The sequence below is a fragment of the Venturia canescens genome, chromosome 5 (assembly GCF_019457755.1).
Source record: "Venturia canescens isolate UGA chromosome 5, ASM1945775v1, whole genome shotgun sequence".
NCBI classification, from domain to species: domain Eukaryota; kingdom Metazoa; phylum Arthropoda; class Insecta; order Hymenoptera; family Ichneumonidae; genus Venturia; species Venturia canescens.
In genome coordinates, this window is record NC_057425.1 from 7,680,295 (window position 1) to 7,703,008 (window position 22,714).

General features: G+C 37.9%; 1 protein-coding gene and 1 long non-coding RNA gene across 15 annotated transcripts in view; one reads left to right on the plus strand and one right to left on the minus strand.

Annotated features, from left to right (window-relative positions):
- Positions 1–22,714, minus strand: part of cac (cacophony) — an 82,182-nt gene that overhangs the window by 28,262 nt on the left and 31,206 nt on the right. For 8 of the 14 annotated variants that reach the window (XM_043420787.1, XM_043420788.1, XM_043420783.1 and 5 more), the window contains exons 4-19: positions 20,883–20,986; positions 20,386–20,541; positions 17,536–17,756; positions 16,137–16,240; positions 15,141–15,256; positions 14,842–14,901; positions 13,533–13,637; positions 12,882–12,920; positions 9,409–9,621; positions 8,891–9,318; positions 7,995–8,320; positions 7,570–7,689; positions 6,907–7,479; positions 5,470–5,815; positions 4,899–5,063; positions 13–123 (exon numbers count right to left, since the gene is read on the minus strand). In XM_043420787.1, the coding sequence (XP_043276722.1) occupies positions 13–123; positions 4,899–5,063; positions 5,470–5,815; positions 6,907–7,479; positions 7,570–7,689; positions 7,995–8,320; positions 8,891–9,318; positions 9,409–9,621; positions 12,882–12,920; positions 13,533–13,637; positions 14,842–14,901; positions 15,141–15,256; positions 16,137–16,240; positions 17,536–17,756; positions 20,386–20,541; positions 20,883–20,986 (3,187 nt within the window). Of the gene's footprint in view, positions 1–12; positions 124–4,898; positions 5,064–5,469; positions 5,816–6,906; positions 7,480–7,569; positions 7,690–7,994; positions 8,321–8,890; positions 9,319–9,408; positions 9,622–12,881; positions 12,921–13,532; positions 13,638–14,841; positions 14,902–15,140; positions 15,257–15,780; positions 15,897–16,136; positions 16,241–17,535; positions 17,757–20,385; positions 20,542–20,882; positions 20,987–22,714 lie in introns of all 14 variants that reach the window. The other 6 variants (XM_043420786.1, XM_043420782.1, XM_043420778.1 and 3 more) reach the window with 5 other exon arrangements.
- LOC122411736 (uncharacterized) lies at positions 8,141–8,964 on the plus strand. The gene is made up of 3 exons (XR_006261203.1): positions 8,141–8,232; positions 8,304–8,448; positions 8,823–8,964. It is a non-coding gene; the product is annotated as an uncharacterized lncRNA (long non-coding RNA).

The window sequence follows — 22,714 nt, forward strand, 5'->3', positions numbered from 1 at the left end:
TGTAGAGCGTACCTTCGGGCCGAATGCGGCGATCTTGAGAACGCACTCGATGGAGAACATCCCGGTGAAGCACCAGTTACAGTACTTCAGTGTTTTCTTGTACACCTCGCTCTGCTGGTGGTACTGCAATGCACACACTGACAAACACACGGCCGACAGACAGACATACATACGGACATACAAGCCTACGTGTCGACGACGACGACGACAACGACGATAACAGGATTATTATTATTCTCGGTTTTTCTTTCGTCTTCTATAACACGCTCTCAATTTGAGGTTATCTTTCAAAACGTCAATATTCCATCGATATTTTTTGAATGCTTTCTCGTATTTTTTCTTCTTTCTATCCTATTTCTTCTCTCAATTTATTTAATACGACGAATTTTCAATGTACTACAACCCGAAGTTCAACTTTCGTTCGAATAACAGTGTCACATAACCTCTAAATACGGCGTCGTACTTCGATTGACTGAACGCAACTTTTTCGCAACAACTCTAACCGTTTCAGGACTCAACTGCAGGAATTTTCACCTGAAAAAATACGTTTTGATCGTTGCTTAATCCGCATCTTTCTCGTGAGTTTTCGTATTATTGCGAATATCATTTTTTTTTTTTATTTTATCGTCATAGTTTTGTTTTCGTAGCGGTTAATCGTTTTCTTCCGACGTTACACGATCGACTCGCCAAACGCAATTACGTGGAAATATTGAATGAAAAATGAATAGTTTTGTTTGGACGTTTGTTATTCGAACGCGCGTTGTTAAACTCCGATTAAAACTGTCTATCGTACGAAGGATGTGTGTTTTACGTGCGGCTATGTATGTGTATGTATGTGTAGTATATTTATCGATCTAAATATTAATTAAACAACGCAAAAGGAACTGTTTATTCGTTTGTTTTCTTATTCAATTTGATACGAAATTTGCACAACGTTTACTGGATATGATCTTTCGAGGGTCGATTATGTTAAAGATATCGACGAGTGTGGATTCTACGAGCTATAAATCGCCGTCCTTCCAGGTGTTATTTCCAGCAAGGGAATATTTTATGGACAGCTATTTGGACAGCGATTTAAAACTAGTGCTAAAATAGTGTCATTTTTCAATGGTGTTCAATGCCAAATCATGTTTTACGAGTGTGTTGTGGAAAGCTATGTTTATGGAATGTTGTAAACACTGGAATTGAGGTTATCTTCACGAATCGGTAAACGGTCGGTTTCGTCGATGCCGATTCGATCCAAATTCCCGTTTTCAATCCCTCCATCATTTTTTCCTCGTGGAAAAATAGACAGAGCAATTTGTATATTAAATGTTGTGATCGGGTATTGAACAGAATAGCATTTACTGGTAAAAACACTGATATGACGGAACGAACGATTATTTTTACAACGAAAGATAATTGCACCGAGAGATCAGCACGAACACGATGAAAAAAGGTTGCACGCCAGGAGTCTCGGAGTCTGATTACTTTCCATAAAAAAATACGATAATTGTACTAAGTTGTGAGCGAAGTGAAATCGAACTGCAACAGTCCATCTCTCGTTGCAATTGGTTGTGATGGAGAATGGAAAAAAATCAAAATAAAATAAGTGAAAACGAGCTTTACGGTCAACGGAAATCCATGAGAACGGTTTGAAAAGAAAAAAACGCCCAAGTTTCTGTAAACGTGAGTGAAAAACTCTTGGCGGGGCGGAGCGGCGGGGGTGGGGGGAGTGGAAAAGTAATTAGGAGTTTTGTATATACCACGAAACACGGGTCTCTGTAGTCTCGAACACTGGAAGATCGTCTTCAGGAAGTTTTTGTATTTCGTATATCGTGCGAACGCCCCGTGCAAAACATACGATGTCAACATTCAATGATCTGGTTGTTTTGTATGTGTGTTCTTTTTTCGTGTCATCATTCGTCTTGTTAGCGAGCGCGATATTGTCGCGAGGCAACGTGAAAATTGATGAAAATTTTTGAAAAAAATTTCCCGTTAAATATTCCTCGGAGGTTGAAACATATATCGTGAGTCAAAAAGTAGCAACCAAAATTCGGGATAAAAAATATACGGCGCAGCGAAGCACGAAAAAAAGGTGATTTTCGATGAGACGAATTTTCGAAAGGGCGTTGTTAATTGTGCTGAAGTTTAAATACCTCGGGCGATTCCGGATCGAAGAGTTCGGCACCCTTAAAAAAATGGGCTTTGAGCGCATGTCCAAAAATCAAATCGCCTCGCATACTAAAAAAATTCGTAATTCCGTCAACGTTGCGCGTGAGGAGGACAACTTTTTGATCATTGCTCCCTTCACTCTTTACGTTTCGCGCGCGTTTACATACACACAGGGAAACACGCTTGTTACAATTCTTCATATTTTTCGCACCGATGATGACACGAAATTCGATTAGGGAGTGTTTGTACAGAAAACCGCACATGCTTTTGTGCTCATGAACTTTGTGCGGTGCGAGTGCATATGTGTCTTCGACAATATAACGTACAACTTTTGTGTGCAAGTTTGTTGTTACCGTGTGTTCGTTATTGCAAGCAAATATAGATTATTATATATAGCCATTGTCAATCCGATCACGGCAGCCTCGCCAAGTACCTCCATTGTCAAACTCAAAGTTAAATCGTAACCAGGTGTGTGTGTGTGTGTGTTCCGTGTGTATATCGAATATGCGTGTGCTATAGGACGCACTGTACGAATACGTGTGCGTTTACGTCTCGAGTCAAATCAAAGCTGAGACCTCAAAGCGTTAGAATACGAACGACAGCGCGACGTGTCCGCAAGTGCGAAATTTTTCAATGAAAATAAAGAGAGGTTAAGTCCTGTTCGAAATGGGTGCATATTGCTTTAGAACTTTTAGAAGAATTTACACTTCAACGCGATACTGAGATAAAATAGGAAAAACAAATTGGAAAACGAACATAACCTCGGATAAATACTGTGCAAAGGTCCCACTTGATTTATCGGTGGGATTCGTTTGAATTGTATTCCGAAAAAGTGCAAAAACGAACGTTCAGTGATCGCCTTGAAGAAGACTTTTGTCTGCTTTTTGTAATCTCAACTGATCTTGCTTTGTTTGTTTGTTCGTGATATTGTGAGCTACAAACGAAACAAGGACACGATGCTAGCCATGCAATTGAATGATAAATAGAAAGTTTTAGGTCGAGTACTTCGGAGGAGAGGGGAAATTCGAAAGTAATATTTGTGTATGTTTACGTATCAGTGCAATTCGAAAAAAAAAAAAAAAACAATTTTTTTACAGGTTTTTGGGTAGTGGATCCTGAATTCAGTGCGAATAATTCTGCAATTGTAAATAATCGACGAATTTAACGAATTTTTTGCATCGTTATTAACTCGCTTGATTCAATCAATTTTGCCGTTCATATTTCAAAACAACGGAAGCTAATTACAGAAAAAATGAGAAAAAATAATCATTCTGAGCGCTAATCACCGAAAAATCGGATCGAAAAAACCACATCACTGAAATTAGTTTACAGTGGAGCGAAAGCAGTATTCCAATGGAAAAAAAAAATGTTGGGAAAATCATATCTTCAACTACCATCTTGATACGTATCGACATACAAATATTAATTTGCATATATTAATGTGTGTGTTTGATTTTATAAAATACTTGTACTAAAGTGTACAGAGGGAACATGGGGAGCATCTAAAAACTGAAAAATCATCTAACACGACTAACGAAAGAGTGAGATAAGCTTTCAAAAACATGTTCGCACGTTTACTTCATAATTCTTCCCGCAAGATGAAATAATCTTTCACAAATCTTTTCAACAGATATATTCGTTTCTCCTGTATCTCGTTTGGATAGGGAATAATATGTCGTAATGTAAAATGGAGGAGCCCGATCGACAGATGTTTCAAATGCGTTACCAAAATAACCGAAATGATTCATCAAGTTTTTTGTTCTTGAGAAATCTCGAATTCAAGACACGTCAATGTAATTTCTTCATACGCGATGGTCTTCCCTAATGAATCGGGTTCGTATTGTCGTGAAACAACAAAATATTGGAAAAATGATGAACGTTTGTTTCTCGTTTAAAAATCGAACGCTTTTCGTATTGGCTGTGTTTGCATGTGTGTATTCCGGACGGAGGTAAAATTTGGGATGACAATAGAGTATTTTATATAATATATGTATGTATATATTGTAACAGAGAACAAGTGAATATGCAGGCAAAGTAACAACGAATTTCTCGTACAAACATATCCGTCATTTCATAGATTTACATCGAATGGACTGTTTTTTTCCCTTGCTATAATTTGATTGGCGAATATTGAGATCGTTCGATCGTAATATCGAATATATTTTCGGACGCGGATAATTTATCATGAGCACATTGTAATGCGATCGATCATATTTGCCCGAATGCTGTCGTGACGAAAGCTAGAACTGTTTTTCGATTGGTTAAAGTTGCCAAAAAATAAACAAACGAGTTTTACGAGGGACTGCGAATCAAACGACTATCTCGGATCCGAGAGAGTGTTGGGGTCAAAACATTTAGGCTTGCTGGTCTTGAGGGAGGAGCGAGAGCGACGGAGACTCGGAAACCACGGAATCTCCATTGGGCAAATGAACGCTCATTTTTATCGGGAGATGAAATGAAAAATTGTGCCTCGAATTGTCCACTTTCGTGAATGAAAAATCTGACAGATTCACAGATATTCGATTATATTTTTTCAACAACGACATTTCGAGAGAATTCAAACGTTCATTCGATCCAAACGCTTTCCGCATTTTTTCTTCTTCTCCATCTTTCTTTCTCCTCTGAGACAATAATTCGTATCAAAGGGGTTTTATTAAGAAAAAAAAGAAGAATTATTAGTAAATTATCAATTCTGGGGTACTGAGTTTCAAGGAATAAACAAATATATGTGAGAGATTGCTTACTTTCATCATAAGTAGAAGTGTGTTGAGAACGATGAGTATCATGATGAAGTACTCGAACGGCGTTGATACTACTATCCTCCAAATTTTGTACTTTACGCTGTTTCTTTTATTGGGCATGTACCTCTCGAGGGGTCTTGCCCCTAGCGTGAAGTCTATGCATGATTTCTACAAGCATCAGAAAAATCATCATTTCATTATTCGATTTGCTACCATTTCCACCGAAAGGTTGAAAGATTTTTTCGTCATGTCAATTCATAAGGTGAAATGAAAACTGAAAATTTTTGAAAAATTCATCATTCTTGAATGAAATATTTTTGTATTTTTCTATACTTCTTGAAAATATAATTGTTTTATGAAATTTTCCTACGAAATACTAGTCCAGAAAATTTGTTGTCATTACGCAAGGAATTTGATTTGTTGATTTTACATGAACGTGAAGTGTCAAAAATAAACTATTTTTCAGGGTTTCGCGTTGTTTCTTCGGTTTCGTTCATCCCCAATTTGTTCGTATTATCGTGATTACAGCCTGGGACAGAAATGATGTAAAAAATAAAAAAAACTAATTGAAAACCTGATTTTTGTCGATTTCGCCGTCCTGAAGTTCCGCCTCGCCTTGTTCTTGAAAGGTGATGATGATCAAAGCGACGAATATGTTTACGAAGAAGAATGGAAACACGATGAAATATACGATGTAGAATATGGACATTTCTATTCTAAAATTGTGTATAGGACCCCTGTCCTCGTGGGTCGCGTCCATCGAGTGTTGAAGAATTTGTGGCCAACCCTCGCCCGTCTGTACAGCGAATAACGTGAGCATCGCGGCCATCACGTTATCGTAGTGAAAGCACTGCGGTTGCCATTTACGTTTCTTCGGTATTGGCAGGAACGAGTCATCCTCGTAGCTGAAAAACTCCCCCCTAGAAAAAACAGCGTGTTATAAGAGAAGTTTTTTTCATCATTACCGGACACGGAAATAGTGACAGATGTGGAGGAAATCGTTGTCGAAACAATAAAGCGAGAAAAAAAAAAAATTTCTAGCGATGACTACAAAATTCGGCTATGAAACGAATTTGTGTTCGAACTCAGACTGAAAATCATCGCGATTTACTGTTATAAAGGGACGAATAAAAACAAATTGGCTTCATCAGTGATAATAAAAGTTTTCAAGTGTAAAAACACGATTGAAAGGTTCAAGAAAAATCATTGTACAGTACAAATTTTGACCTTGAAGCTCGAAGGAATTGAAGTGAATTGAAACATGCATTGCCAACGCCTAATGTGGTTTTTGTTTTTTATAGATTTTGTTATAATTACAAAATGAATGATATTTTGACTCAGGAGTCTCGAAGCCTGTTTTTTTTAAATTTTTTTATTTTTTATGTCGAGGAGAGCCTTGTACGGTGCAGTAAAGGAATAAATGTAGAGAAATAGTGGGCAAAAGGGAACAGGAAGACAGAGTGTCGCATATGTAAGCAAGAACCAGAAACCTTGGAGCACATCTGCGAATGTCCACAAATCAAACTGGCAATAAATAATGATGAAACGGTGGAAAATTTAGAAAAACAGAGGAGAGGAATTAGAAGAGGAGAATAGAGAAGAGGTCCCTTGAAGAAAGGAATGATCAAAGCTAAGCGATAAAATAAGGGAATGTTAAAAATGAGATCTAAGGAAAGAAAAACGGTTGTTGAACACTGGTGTGCAACACAGACTTTAATAATATTTAAGCGGAACAAAGGAAATAAAAAAAAAACTATTAATAAATAGAGATATAAAAGGAACGAAAATTCGCAAAAATGGAAATTTGAAGTATTTATACTATGAAACATTGATGTCGTTTGTAAAATCGTTGTGGGGCTTGAAAGTTAATATGAATGTATAAATAGATGATTTGTTGTTGCAGGTGTATGGCTGAAAAGAAACATGAAGTTTGCTGATGGGAATAAATCGATTTGATACAAATCCTGATGATCGTAGATGAGGATTAATAAGCCTCGTTGGTGTTACTCACTGGCAATCTTCAAACGTGAACTTGCTCTCGTCGTTGCAGTAGAAGAACTTGCCGTTGAACAGCTGAACGGCGATCACAGCGAAAATGAATTGGAACAATATATACACAATGAGAATGTTAATGACGTTCTTCAAGCTGTTAACGACGCAATCAAATACAGCTTTGAGCTTCGGCACTCTTTTGATAGTTTTCAATGGTCTAAGCACTCGCAACACCCTCAACGACTTGATCGTCGAGAGATTTTGTCCTGCTGTTGAGGCTTCGCCACCAATGATATCGAAGCCCATAGATACAGCCGCGCATATTACGACAACCGCGTCCATAACGTTCCAAAACTCTCGTAGGTACGAGCCAGGATGGAGAATGATTCCCAAATCAATGACCTTGAGAATCATTTCTATCGTGAAAACACCCGTAAAAGCGAAATCGAAATAATTCAATATTTTATTTCTCGGCGAATCGTCGTCAACAGGATCCTCCGTTGCCAGAGCGATACTCGACAGTGATATTACGACCATTATGAAGAAGTCGAAGTATCTTAGATTCACGACCCAGTGGGCGCCTCTTCTTACACTTTAACAGAACACGATACCGACACATTTCCTTAATCTCATTCCATTCGCTTTTTCTTCCTTATCTACGATCAATTCTTTTATTACTCACGGGTTCGTCGGAGATAGTATAAACATGGAGGAGTATGGCAGTATTGGTTTTGGTCCCGTGTCGTCTTCGTCATCCTGTTTCTTCTCTTCGGACGCCTGTTTTCCGCCTTTCCCACTTTTGCTAAAACATTCAAATATATCTTTTGATTTTTCTTTCCTTTCATCACGATTGCGCAATAATAAAACGTTCTCCGCGATTATTCATTTTTGAATATTTGCCAAGAATCAAAAGTACTGATTAATCTTTTGGTTTTTTTTTTGTTTTTTTTTTTTAACCCAATTGCTTCGTTCGGTTATCAACTTCGCGTTCGAGATAAAAATGACTACGAAATTGGGCGAATTGTTTTTGGAATACTCTAATGCTTTGGCAAAAATACAAAAGCGAGAAACCGGAGTAACAGAGGTTTCACTTTTATCTGTACTAACAAGTTTTGCGTCGGACTTGGCGGGCTTATTTCCACTTTGGGAGCACTTCCGTCAGTCGGCTTCTGCAACGCCTCCATCTCTTTCTCGAGCTCCTGCATTTGCTTCTCCTTGTCCTCCTCCTCCTGGCCTTCTTCGGCTGCAGTCAACTCCTGGGCATTGGCCAGATTGTCGACGGCGATAGCCAAGAAGACGTTCAGCAGGGTGTAGTTGCCAAAGAGCACGAGGACGATGAAGTATAGTGAGTAAATCATGCCCCCATTTTTGTGACCACCCTGAGATTCGATGCCCTGATACATGACCTCGTTCCAGTCCTCACCGGTCAGGATCTTCAACAGGAAAACAATATCATTTTTCACACCTTCGAACAACAATCATGTTACACCCTCCGTTCGGAGAACGTTCTACGTTTGGAATTCTGACGTGCCTCTATGAATAGCAGAAATCTTCTTGATCGGTATTTCTCATACCTGAACAGAATAAAAAAAAAAAAAAAAAATCTCGACTGAAAAAGTCCTTCACTTAAGAAAATAGTAATTAAATAGAGATTTTAAAAATCGTGTGTCGTTCGAAGCTTATTCGAAGGCGTATTCGAAGCTTACGAAAACGCTTTTGGAAACTGGCAATAAATTCGTGGAACGTGTTTTTCGTGTAGCTCAAAACGTCCGCAAAACTTGGTCGTGGAACGCAGCAAACGATAAATCTTTGGCTGCATCTTTTCATCACTTTTTTTTTGTGTAATGCTTCACGAATTAATTACACAATAGATTGGTAGAATAATTATTCGGATGCTATTTTGGGATATACAAATTTTGCTCTTTTTTTTTTAAGGAGTTTTTCATTCGAGTGCGCGTTTCACCAACGACGAATAAAAAAAAGTCGAGAGAGAAATGACTCACTTGGAAGACAGTTAGCAACGCGATGGGAAACGTGTTGAAGTTGGTTGGTGGCGTGCCCTGCGAAAAGTTGAACTGTCCGCCGAAAAGTTGCATCCCGAGGAGGGCAAATATGAGAATGAAGAGGAAGAGCAGGAAGAGGAGGGATATAATACTGCGCATCGAATTAAGCAGAGATATCACGAGATTTCTCAAGCTTGCCCAGTATTTGGTGACCTTGAATATCCTTAATAATCGCAGGGCACGAAGGACGGAGAGGCCGAAAGAGCCGGACTTCACCGCCGACCATATGACCTCGAATATCGATCCCAAAATAACGACGCAGTCGAAACGATTGAAGCTCGATTCGAAGTAGATCCGAGGACCCAGGGCGTACATCTTAATGAACATCTCGCACATGAAGAGACCAAGGAACACGAACTCGGTGTAAACTGAAATAAAATCATAGCGAATATGGTGATAAACGATTGTACGATTAATCGCAAGAAAAAAAGTCCAATTTTTAAATGAATTTTTCTTACAGAGAAAATCACTGAGCCACGGTGGTTGATGATAATGTTCGACGGCTACGCAAACGGTGTTGAAGAATACGAGAACGATGACAAACCAGTAGAACGACTGAGTTTTAACGGCGTGTCGTATCCAAAACCTAAATCTCTTCTCTGCACGCCAGAATTGCAGACAGGCACCCTGATTCCTGACTCTCGACTTGAGGTAGGAAGCTCTCGAGAATCCTACAAAAGTACAGAGTCTCGTCTTCAGTTATTAAAGCGATTACACAATTATTCACGTTTTTCATGATGACTGATGGCTGCTTTCGGTATGGGCTTTTGTTTTCTTTGGCGACAAACGATATGCGTGTGTGCATGTCTCTCGGGCGATCGGTAGCCGAACTAATCAAAAAAACAAAACTCATTTCTCTCTTTTTTCTCTCATTCAATTTACTCCAAATTATTTTACTCGATATTTTTAGTTTTTTTCCCTTTTAAATTATTATTTCTTTTTTTTTATTATTAGAAGTAGAAAATACGCGTTACTTGTGACGTTCTTTTTCTTTCAGCTCGACAAAGCTTCGCCAGCCTCATTTTTATTGCAATCATTTTTTCAGATTTTCAGGTCACAATTTCCAAAGACTAAAAACTCCGTACCGATTGAGTCGATTCCGAGTTTTAGAATATTTAGTTCGTTAAAAAAAATATAACTTCAATTTCAGCATGTTCTTTCAGGATCTTTCGAAAATTGACTAAATTCGTTTTTTTTTTTATGTACGCAAATTGAGTCAGATCTGGGAACAAATCGATTGCGATGACAATGAAGAGAGCGATCGGGCAAATTGTTGTTTACGAGTTGAATAAAAAGAGCGCGCACGCAACCGTAATTATTTCTGTTTTCGTTTATTAACACAGTTTCTTAATCGGCTGTAATCTCCCACAGTCCCGTTCATGTTTAAGGCGCACTTTGAATTAAAATAAGAGAATTTATGGTTCGATTTAAATGACAGATGAATCAGTGGATGATGACGAGTTTTCGATTCATTGAGACACTTCGCGAATGTTCTAGAAGGAAAATGACTTTGTAAAGTAATTTAATGCTGGTCGCAATTGAGTCGCGACGCGTTCGTTATTCGATAATGTCACGGAATAATGATCATCGATTAAAATTCTATCATTCGTAAAGAGAAACGAAAAATTCATTCAATACTCCAACGATTATTATATCCGTTGGCTAATCCTTGTCGATAATTTTTCATTAGGAGATAAGAAAACTCTATTTCTATATTCTATGGTCACAGGACCTACTACTAAGCAGGAATCAACTATTTTATACTTTCTATTCGTTTAATCAAAATAAGTAGCAATACTCGAAGTACCAAGTCAACAAAATTCTAAGGTTTTTACTCTTTTACTTTTCAATGTTTGATACTCTTTGAATCGACACATAGTAACGGTATATATAGATATATATATATGCTCATATATATATTTATAAATATGATGTTTTTTAAAAAAGTTTACTCGCTACAAAATTATGGTATCAATCGCTCGACAATGCTATGAAATTCACTACGGTCGAGAAACTAGCATCGCTTGCTAAAACAGCGGATTATTCAGCATTAATAAAAAACGAATTCAAAAATGTATATATACGAATAAAAAAAAGAACACATTAATCATCGCTCCATCGTCGCCTGAAATATTCATCCAAATATATATATATTTTTACGTGTACATGAAAAAAAGCTTTGCGGGCAAAGTCGACAGATTCCAAATTTACGAATCTTTCAGACGAATAAATTATTTAATAGAACTATTAAATATTTTTCAAGTTTTTTACTCAATTTTTTCTATTCCAACTTTTGTTCCCGTCCCCATACGTTTTCATCTGTCATATTATATTGAAGTTTGTATAATGCAGACAATATATTAGAATTTATTCGGAAGAAGAGTTGCCATCGAAATGCAAACTTTTAGAAAATATTCCGATTCCGATAAATTACACATTTCACATTTGAATTTTTCACAGAAATCCTTAAATCTCGTGGGAGCTCTTCGCATTCCCTCAAAATTGGGTGAGCGTTCTTGTCAAGTGTTTTTAAAAAGAGTTCGTGAATCTGTCGATTAGAAACTGGAGGTCCCGTTGCGTACACGTAAAAATACATAGAAACTGTGTGAACCTAAATGATATTGAGTGAGTAAAAAAAAAAAAAAAGTAAGAAAAAAACAAAATATTTGTTAGCGTAAAGAGGTGGTCGGCACGACACCTGAAAAATAGATGATAAATAAATAATATGCAGAGTTTTGCATGCTGTGTCTGTCCCCGTCATAAAAGAGTGTACGGAGAATCGCGTGCCGTAAGGCTTGTTGAAGCTGCGCTCGTTTCGTTTTCCCCAGGCCCCCAGGCCCCCCCCAAAAAGAACATGGAACAAAAGATTATTGAAAAACGTAATTTCCTATCAGCCAACAGAAGCAATACCTAAGAAAAATGAAAACTCAACAAAAATAAAAAAAACAAATGAAAACGAAGTATACATGTGTTAATTATGCTCGTACATTTCGCCATAATCATCAATATATCGTTCACAAAAACAAGAAAAAGAAAAATATTACGTATCAGTCAACAAACGAAACAGCAGCAACAAAGCCTTTGGATCTGAAGAGCACCTCGAGATATACTTTTCGTCTTCTCGTCCCTTTTTTTTTCCACTTTCCGGTCAAATTGCTTTAGTTTCTGTGTGTTTATCTCCATTTTTTTCCCCAATTTCTATCATAACCGTATTTCATTTTCTTTTTTTTGCTTTCGCTTTATTTTCGTTCCGGTGTTCCGTTGCACGATCGCAAACGAGAGAGATCGACTCGAGGATTGACCACCCTTGTGCTCTCCGTCGACTAGCCTGCTGCGCATTTTGTTATTTGCCAATTAATATACAGTAATCAAGTGTATGTATGAAAGTTTTTGTGTGCGTGTATGGACATATGTATAAAGAAATATTTATATATATGTTTCGAGTGTAGCTACTACTGAAAAAAAAAACCAGTTTGAATGCTTTTGTTTTGTTTGTTTTTGTCTGCTTAAAGTATCGGGCTCATTGGTTTCCTTGCTTTTTACGAATTACGCATCAAAGTGTTGTCAATACGTTTTACGGTGTCAACTGATCGATGCGTACAGAATTCAGTTGGAAAATGAATTTTCTTCGAGAGCATATTCAACTGGCAATAAATTACAATGGCGTTTCATTAATCATAATCATAAATAATCTCGAAGAGTTTTAAACTGTGCCAGTGAATTCTGTACAGCGATCGAATATTCATACTCGATACACAAGACCTTTTCAATCAAAAGGAACATAATAGTATTCCAAAAGTAAAAAAGTTTCAATAAAGAAAAAAATTAATAAAATGAATAAAATATACAACCAGTTAGACAAAATATAATGTAGCCTTTTTTTTGTTACGCTTTACAGTATTAATAATGTGGCATTCCTGATTGTAGTTACCTTTCAGTTTTTTCTTAGGCACTGAAACAAGAGGAGCATCTGATAGCGTGTGTTTAGAATGTTCATTGACAAAGATACGAGGGCTATATTTGTTTGTATAAGTCAAAATATAAGATATTTATATCATTAACTGTATGCTTTCATTTAAATCCCTCCGGTCTCGGCCCAAAACAGATATTATACAAATATGCGAAATCCCCAAAACTGTATTTTTATTTATCTTTACATGCCAAAATATTTATATAACGAAATAAAGAAGGGAGAAAAAACGTCTCGAAATCGCGCTCATCGTGTCGAGTGAATCATATCGAATGTTATTTCGTATTGAAAATTATTATTTTTATGCTCATTGATTTTTCAACAAACGACTCCAAATATCAATCGACACGATACGTGATCATCGATCATTATCTGCTTTATATATAATATATATATATATATATGTGATTATAATCTCAACTATATTTCTATTCTGAGGACGTAATCGTTATTAATGAGAGTGTGTATGCGTGTGCGAACGACTTGATCGAAAAATTTTCTTCGAATAATCCAATGAGAATAAGACAAATTAATAACAAGAGTAGAATAAAGTAATGGAATATAATAATGTTCGTCGAGGTCGTATGAAAGGACGGGCAATATACAACTCACCATCACCCTGTTCGTCTTCCCCTTCCTCCTCCTCCGTATCCGTACTCTTGCTCTTCCCGAGATTTTTTAACTTCTTCTTTTGCGCTTTCATAGCTCTCCTTCTTGCTGCAATAATCGGAATAATCGAGACGTTTATATCAGCTTTAAACTATGATTTTAATGATAAATAATCCATGACGAAGAAATTCGAATCTCAAAACATGGACAAACGAAATATTCACATGAGATTTTTTATTCGTTTTATGTTTATGACACTTCGGAATTTTCATCAATCGAAAGTTCGAAGCTCAAACAAATTTCTTTGCTTTCAGTGAGAGAAATTGATTCTCAAAAACGGTTATTGATATAAGAATCCAAATTCTTCAAATCTCACAGGATTTTCGTATCGTTGAGAAAAAATATATAAAAATTCTGAATGTTGGAGTGTAGCCTTAAGGGGCCCATCGAGTGAGGAGTTTTGAAAAATTTTTTTTTGCGTATTTCAATAGTAGATACCTTTAAAAATAACGTACTAAAATTTTCAAATGAATATTTCAAATAATTTTTGCACCATAGTAGTCGCTCAGTGGTTATCTTCAACTTCTTTATTCTCAAAACTACATTTTTCAAATTTTCTGCAGTCGGAACTCGAAGACAAATCATCCGATAGTTTCGATTTTTTTTTAAATTATAATCCTAGAGTTTTTTAATTGTATGAAAAATGTTAATTTGACGGGCCAAAAATCATCCAATTTTCGAGCAAAATTTGACATTTTTTTCAAAAAATTGTGCCATTTTGGTAAATTTCTATTTTTTATCACAATCGTGGATCATTGTACGGGCAATACCTTCTAGTTTAATAGTCTTCTCGTTTTTTTTTTTTTTTTATACCAGCCAGATGGAAATGTTTTTTTAGATTTTTTCATTCGAAAATTTTACTGTAAATTCATCACTCATGTATGAATATATTTTCCAGATTTCAAAACATTCCATGCACTAGTTTTCTTTAAAAAAAATTCTCAAAAATCGGCTGTTTTTTAGGGTGTCGCACACTCTGTGGGCCCCTTTAAGAATCAGCGAGCCCTGAAAAAAAGTATAAAAAGTCCCAATTGGGACTGGCGACTCGAGTGGACAAGTGAGGTCCCTGAATCGAGTCCGAAACAAGATTTTTTTTTTACTCGATCAAGACCGGACGCGACGACACGAGTTCTGAATCAATTGAAATTGAGAACCGAGTGAAGGAAAAAGCGTCTCATTTGGACTCGATTTTTACTGAGAACGAATGATTGGAATGATGTTCATGCTCGAATTCTCCGTTTCCAATATTTACCTTCAATTATGTGCATCTTCTCTTCCTCCGTGGTCCTCTCCTCGGCGAGTATAACTTCCTCTGAAAGTCAGATGATTAATAAGTTGTGAGAAGCGTCTAAATAAACGAAAACTAACAACCAATGTTCTACTTTGAGTTTAGCTTTGGTAATAATCTACGCGAATAAAAGTTACAGAAAAAAATATAAATCGAAGAATCGAAGTGCAGCGTTGTGCAACGTCAACGAAAGTAATTCCAGACGGTCGGGCACATTTTAATGTTTATTTTTGTATTTATCCTCCTCGTTCTCCATCGCTAACCTGCTTTGCATATCCACTCGACGTATCCGTTGAGTTCTCTCTCCAGTTGCTGATGCCTTCGCATCTTCAGGAAGGACTGTCGGTTCTCCACTTTTTCTCTCTCCTTCGCAAATTCTCTACAAGCGTTACGTCAGAGTAATAAAAAAACAAAGAAAAAGACAGCAGGTAGCGTTACGTAACGGGGCCCGGAGGGAGTATGGGGACTGAGGAGAGTTTTTATGCTCCAGGATCTAGAGCGGACTCACAAATTTGTTTCTGATTCGCGAATCTGAGTTTGGGTGACAAATTCATAGTTCACAATGTTTCCAAACGCTTGAAAAGGGTTGAAAAGAAAACAAAGTTTGTTATGAGGACAAATGGTGGTCGAGCTTACAAGATTTTTAAGGCCAGGGAGCTTTTTTAGCCTACGCAGCTTTTCGTGAGTTTCTTCCTCACGTTCGATTGTCCCTTGCAGTTGTCAATGTACAAAATCGCATTACTTTGGTACTGTTTTGAATGTTGATTCCAACATTTTCAATAATTTCGTATGATAAGTTACCAAATTAATGTGATTCCAATTGAAATATTTCTAGCACAATAGAGACACACAGCGGAGGGCCTAGTTAAGGGGGTTTTGAAAAGTTATCCTTTGATAATGAACCTGCTTGAGTGATCCACTTTAAGTAGGAACTGAATGCAGTCGTGAATAGATGTTTTCTCTTTGCTTTTTGGTATTCGGCTCGCCTTTCGACTCGAGTTCTTTCATTTGAAAATTCCCTGATGGCAAAAAAGAATGAGGGTAGAATAGTTCGACGATGATACAAAAAAAATCGAGATTAAATTGGCTGTGGAAAACGTGGAGCTCGCGACCGATCACCGAGCTCCGCAGGCTTTCTACTTTTGTTGTATTTTTACATCGGCCGATTTGATTAACCGATTAACCATGTTTTCATCGCAAGGGCGAGGACGAAAAGGAATTTGAGCGGAGATCGGGGATAATCGGAGAATGGGACTTACCCGCTTAACACACCGAGAACTAGATTCAGCATGAAGAAAGACCCGAGGACGATCAATGGTATAAAGTATATCCAGTTGAAATAGCTGCCAAGAGCGTCGTTCGTCTGCAAAGGTTTATCAAGAAAACCGTCAATTTTTGTGCACCCACGCCTCAACACGTGACACCGATTACACATTAAACAAATTTTATTTTGTTCGTGTTGTGTGTGTGTGTGCTCAAAACTGTAAGAGAAAGAATAATTCTTCGCGCGTTTGCGAGCCAGAGTTTTCGATGATTCTGAGATCATTGAAGAATCGTTCGATCGAGCAATCATTTCGTTTGTTGGACGATTTGGAAATTGAACGATCGGGACAAAAATGCAATGATCGAAAAGTCGAATCGACGATATTGTGGCTGCGAACACGAAAAGTTTGTTTTTAGTAAGTCTTCGTTAGTGGACAAATTGGAAATTTCATTGAAATAACGAGAAAAGCTTCGTCATACTTACGTTATAAATCCCCTTGAGATTCGATTGGCAGCTTATGACTTTTCACGACAATCTTAATCGATTGAAATTCCACAGGAATTTCGGGCTCTGCCGATCGAGTCTCAAGAGCTCTCGAGGAAACCGAAATTTAAGTTTCTTTGCTCTGATCATAATTTTCTTTGTGCAATTCGAGTGTGAACGTCCCTCGAGATAAATGTGTGCGTGTGTGACATTGAGATATTGAAGTTGAGACAGAGAAATAACGATTCGTTAGTATAAAAAGGGTTGAAACTGACAGTGTCATACTGAGCAAAGTCAATATATACATCAGTGTTAGCTTTTTTAATGCATTTGACAGGAACATGAAAATCTGCATTTCTTTAGGCTTTTATCGAGAGAAAAGGGGAAAATGAAAAGACACCAAACGTTGGGCAAATATAAAATTGTCAACGAAATTATAAATATTTATGTTTGAATATCGATACCGACCATGGCGAGAATAAATGAACAAGCATATCGACACGAACGTCAGTTTACAAAGAAAGAAAACAGATGGTACGACATTAATGCACACGAACAAAACGTACAAGACGGAGCGAGAGCTGTTTCTTGTTTCCTGCATCGATCAATCAAAAATTACAGTGCAACAGTAGAGAAACAAATTTCGACGATCAAGTAGCTCAAACGAACGTTGACAATGAGCAGTAAGAACGTTAATTTGACAAAATTGTCATCGTAGACTCAAAGAATGAATTTGAAAAAAAAAAAAAAACAAATTATTTTTCGATCCTTCTTGATCGCAACAGGAACAAGAAAAAACATGGTTGAAGAGCTCGCGAAATCTCCAATGAGAAATGAAATATAAGAAAAAAAATAGTATCAAAAGGGTGACGAATTTTGCAACACTGAGGAACATATCTCTGTCGCGTTACCCAGTACAATATGGCAGTCCAGCCCTCCATTGTGATACATTGGAAGACGGTGAGCATGGCGAAGCCGATGTTGTCGAAGCTCGTGATGCCGTTGTTTGGTCCTTCCCACTGATCCATGCATACCGAGACGTTGGGATTACATACGTGGGCACCCGGCGGTGCAACAGGCTGGTCATCGGTGTTGCACGGGCTTGCCGCTTCCCCGTCCATTACTATTTTATCTATAAAATGATAAATAAACTATTTGTATCATAGTTGAATACCGAAAGATTATGGTTTCATACAAAATTATGAAGCAGCAGCAAAAGAAGAATTTTATTCGTAGTATCGTCGAGAGTTCTGTGGCACTTGGGAAATCTCCAGAAAAGTTGAGAGATCCCTTCCGCGAATTAGCGAGAAATAATTGTTGAATCGAAGAGAAAATCTGTCGGAGGGAATTCGATTTACTCGCAGGGTGACGCCTCAACTCGGTCCTGCAGGCTGAACTGTTAATTGGAAGATGCATTCAATAGTAATTGTTTTTGTCGAGTTAACGCTTTTTTTTACAGATGCCAGTGGCTCGCGGTACTATTTTCTTCGTCAATCCCTGCACGAGGAATTAACGGATTATTTTCATTTCGACGGCACGATCGAGTGTCAGAATTGTACTGAAAAACATTTTTTTCGATTCACTATACTGCAAAGAGAATCACGGGCCTACGAATATTTCAAAGTTTCACTTTTCCAGCTCTCAATGCTCAGCGAAATGATTTCAATTGATTTTAGCATCTCACTTGATTTGACGCCAACGAAATTTTTAACAAGGGCATGTGAATTCAATTCGAAGTTAATGAAAAATAAAACTTTTAGTTCCCAACGAATTTATCTTCGCGACAGGTTCTTCGTTCAACTCTTCGTCAATGTATTCGCAAGAATATTAAAAAGAATGTGCAACTTATGTCCTGCTGTGCGATAATTGAAAAAAGGTTCTCAGCGTCCTGAAGAAATCGCGGTGAAAATTGATTTTATTCTACGTCTTTTTTTCTCAACGTAAACTAGAGTGAATGGTCCATTTGCAGAAAACTCCCCATTGAATGAAGAAAACGATTAAAAACGAATAATCTCGTTTAATAGCTAGCTAAAGTATAGTATTTATTTTTTTTTTAAATTTCTACAGTGTTCGCAACAGCTTTGTGCTGTACCCTGATCGAGTGCACTTGACACTCTGCGCGTAAAAAAAATAAAACATTCAACGAGTTCGTTTTTCCGTAAATTGCAATAATAGACCCGGTCTCGAATGTGTTTTCGATCAGGCGACTCGTGATCGATTAAAGAATTACGATTAACGAAAAGTTTCAATTAATGTAAGAATAAAATTGTCCAATTTTAAAGTTTAACCACTATTTCATTGTGTCATCATTGAAAATGCATCAAATTCGCTAGTGTTCGTATGTAAGGTCAAATTTCCTAAACTTCCCATTTAATGAACACAGGGATTCCTCACCTCTTTTCATTTGACAAATGACTGTTGAATAGTTAAAAGTATTAATGTGATTCTATTGTTATTTTGATATTAAGATCTATTATAATATGTATTTTTGCATTAATGTTGCACACTGGTGCAAATTTGCACTTGGACTTTTCAAAACGTTTTTATTTCATCATTGAATGTATGGAGTTGGTCTTACGCATCGAGACTTTTTGGGTAACGAATTGAAGAAAGGATTTTTGAAGTTCTAGACACTTGAAATTTTCGTAAAATGCAAATTTGCAGTGTGCTGTCTACGGGTTATTATTCCTAATCAATGAAAACAAATAAACAAAACTAGTAGGCATTAGTGAAAGCTACTGGGATTTCGAGTATGGCGTTTCTTTTTGCTAATTTCCGGAAAATTCATCGACGGAATGGAAAAAAAAAAATCCTACGCAATATTCAATTCATCATTGAACAATAATGCGTTCTTTGTGTGAAACAGAAAGTATGAAAGCAGAAAGTAAGAAAAAAAACTCATCTGGGAACTCCCGTTATAAACCCCAGCGATTGATTCTTGATGAATATAAGAATGGAAAAAGAACAAAGAAGCGTTGAAAAATATCGTGTATCGACGACGTCGAACCCCTTCATTTTTTCCGACAAAGTTTACATCGCGGCAACATCTCAATTACCAAGTTTTCGTAGTCTCGGATCGATAAGACGATTATAGAAGTGCATATACTGCAGGGCGGAACAGCGGGCTCGAAGAGGGAGAACGGGACCGGGGGGCTGTAGGGTAGTTTGCGTAGAAGAGTATAGAGAATCGATTATATCGAATCGCAGTGAGATCTCGAGGCTCGCCCTCGACGAGCTTTTCGCGGGGTGCAAACGAGCAAACAAAGAGAAAATTAACGGTAGTGAAAGTGCTCTTTGTTGGCTCGTTTCACGGTTGTACACACTGCGATGTATAACTGACGTATTACAATAATTATAATAATGAGACTGTTATATAGGCAGTGTGTAAATAGGACAAAGTCTCGCGAGGGATTCGTAGCACGATTTGCCCCTCGGTCTTCGGTGCCGAGTTATAAAACACTGCTGAAAATTGATATTACATTGAAACTTTTGTCGCGAAGGATCACGCGACATTCCGCGGCGATTCCGCGCGTTCACCTATTTCTCTTTCTCGTTTCCAGTTCTCGTCTGTCATTCTCGTATCTTATCAGGCGATATCTCATCTCCCCGAAGTATGGAAATAAATAATAACACTTGTAAATTCATCCTCGTGCCGCTCTCGCTGTTCCTCGCTTCTGTATTATTCATCTAATTGATAGCCGCAAGCCCGTCGTTGTTCAAAGCTTCGAGGGGATATTCACGCAAGGGGAATTCATACTCACTGACGTCTTCTATGCTGTAGCACGTTTTGTGCAAGGTGCCCGAATAAAACTCGAGACCGATAATGGCGAATATCACGATGGCGAAGAGTACCAACAATCCGATCTGCAGTAAAGGTGCCATCGCCTTGATGATTGACTTTAGCACCACCTGTAGACCTGTTATGGGACAAAACAGAGAAACCATTTCCAAGTGAATTAGGAGGAATTAGATTGGCTCATCGGGGAGGGCAAGCGGGACGATCGTCAGCCAGGTGAAGCGCCCGGTGCGCTCTTCGTTCGATCGAATTTTAAGAATTTTCAAACTTCAACGTTTCTTATTCCACTCTGGCTAACACGCCCGCGCTTCCTTCCCACTCTCCCTTCTACTTCAACGACTTTTCCCTTCATTTTTCTTTCTATTTCTCTCCCTCCTTCGCTTTTTTTCTTCCATACTATGACAGGAGCCCGTCCAACTTGTTTGCGGACGGTTTCTGCCAATAATTGAAAACGCTACTCACTCGGTATGCCGGAGACTAGTTTGAGCGGTCGCAACACGCGTATCGCACGCAACGTGCGCAGATCCATATCCAGTTTTAAGCCTTGCGGGAACGCCGTGATGAACCTGCCCCAAACACACACACACACCCGCCACACTTTACTACCTACTACTCTATTACGCTAATTCGCTAATTAAATTACTTAAACTACGTACTAGCCGCTAGATTAGCTATGCTAATTAAAAATTCACCGGTTAGTAAGGATATCTACGATATGCTAGAAAAAACAAGGAGATTAAACGAAAGGAGGGGAAACTCGTGGCTCGGGAGGAACGAAGAGGAAAATAGGAAAGTGAGAAAAACGTTTGTTGTCCTCGAGTTGATTTTTTTGCCTCAGAACGACGGTGGATCGGAGTCAACCCTTCGGTGGCCCGCCTTAACTGCTGACTTTCCAATATCCTGAATAATTTTTAAACTCAAGTCATCGAGCGATAGCACGCGCAGCGCCAAGTGCCCAAAAATCAAACTAAAATCCGTTTCTACCGGATTCCGTCGCGAATATAAAAAATATCAAAAAATTCGATTTCGGATAGTCCGACACCGGATTTTTCTCACTTTTGTCACAAATTGTACACACCACTTCGCTGCTCGTTACGATAGCTATTTGCCGCGATTTCAATAAAAACTCACAGAGAAATCAGGTAAAATACGCGCGAGGCGTCTGACACGTCGTGACAGCGATCGATTTTTAGTTGGTCACGTGAGCTCGATGACTCATAAAAATCTTTCGAAACTTGTTTATTGTTAAGAGTATGGATCAGTCGACTAACCTGACTTGGAATTTTCGAAATCGAAATTCTTTGAAACAGTTTGACCGATTAAGCAAGACAGAGGCTTGCTTAATAATAGCCAAAGATCGACTGACAGAGCTCTTTTTAATCGGCCAAAAAACTGTCTCAAGGAATTTCGATTTCAAAATTTGCAGCTATCTCTCTCGCACTTACGGCCGCGATATACCGACTGATCCATCCTCTTAAGGAGTTTCGGTACAGTCGATACAACATTGTCATGCTAAGCCACGTTGGGAACAAAACATTTCAAAGAGTTCAGAATTTTACAAAATTTCGTGATCATATTTTCTTAATACCAAACTCGACGATACGTATTTTTTCTAGATTTCTCTTCTTTACTCTGCGAACTCCGCTTTAGTGCTTAATTACTCGATAACTAGGTCGAAGAAAATTTTGAAAAAAGTTGAGCTTTTGCGCTTTATGTCGAAGAACGTTATCACCAAATTTTGTCAGTATCTTAACATTTATTAACACGTACCGAAACTCCTTAAAGAACGAATCTGATTTTATATCTCTTTACAAAATCCGAAAGAATGCGAAGCTCTTGATGCAGCTTGGCATAAAAGGGCAGCGAAGGGTCAACATCGCATTTTCCAAAGAACTATGTCAAAGGATTTTGGAGTTTCGTGGGAGTTTTTGGATTCGTTGACTCAGTGCAGATTGATATGTGTGTATAACTAAGATACCTCTATCGGACTAATGAGTAATAACTGTAGGGAGATTCAATTGTTCTCCAAAGTTTCAAGCATTTTTAACACTCCTCGCACTACTCTATTTACTCGCACCGAGTGAGTCGTTGAGCGTACGTTATTTGATTGTGGCGTCGGTGCAAAAGATTCCGAGTAACTTGATCACGGAACAGCCATTTTTTTTATTCGGGCGTTTCCAGGCTCTTTCGTAGACCTCCCGGATGAATAGTTATTTTTTTAGTCTTCGGGTTGAATCGAGATTGAGGAACAAGGAAAGCGGAGCTCTTGGATTCATTGGCATGAATATGCAACG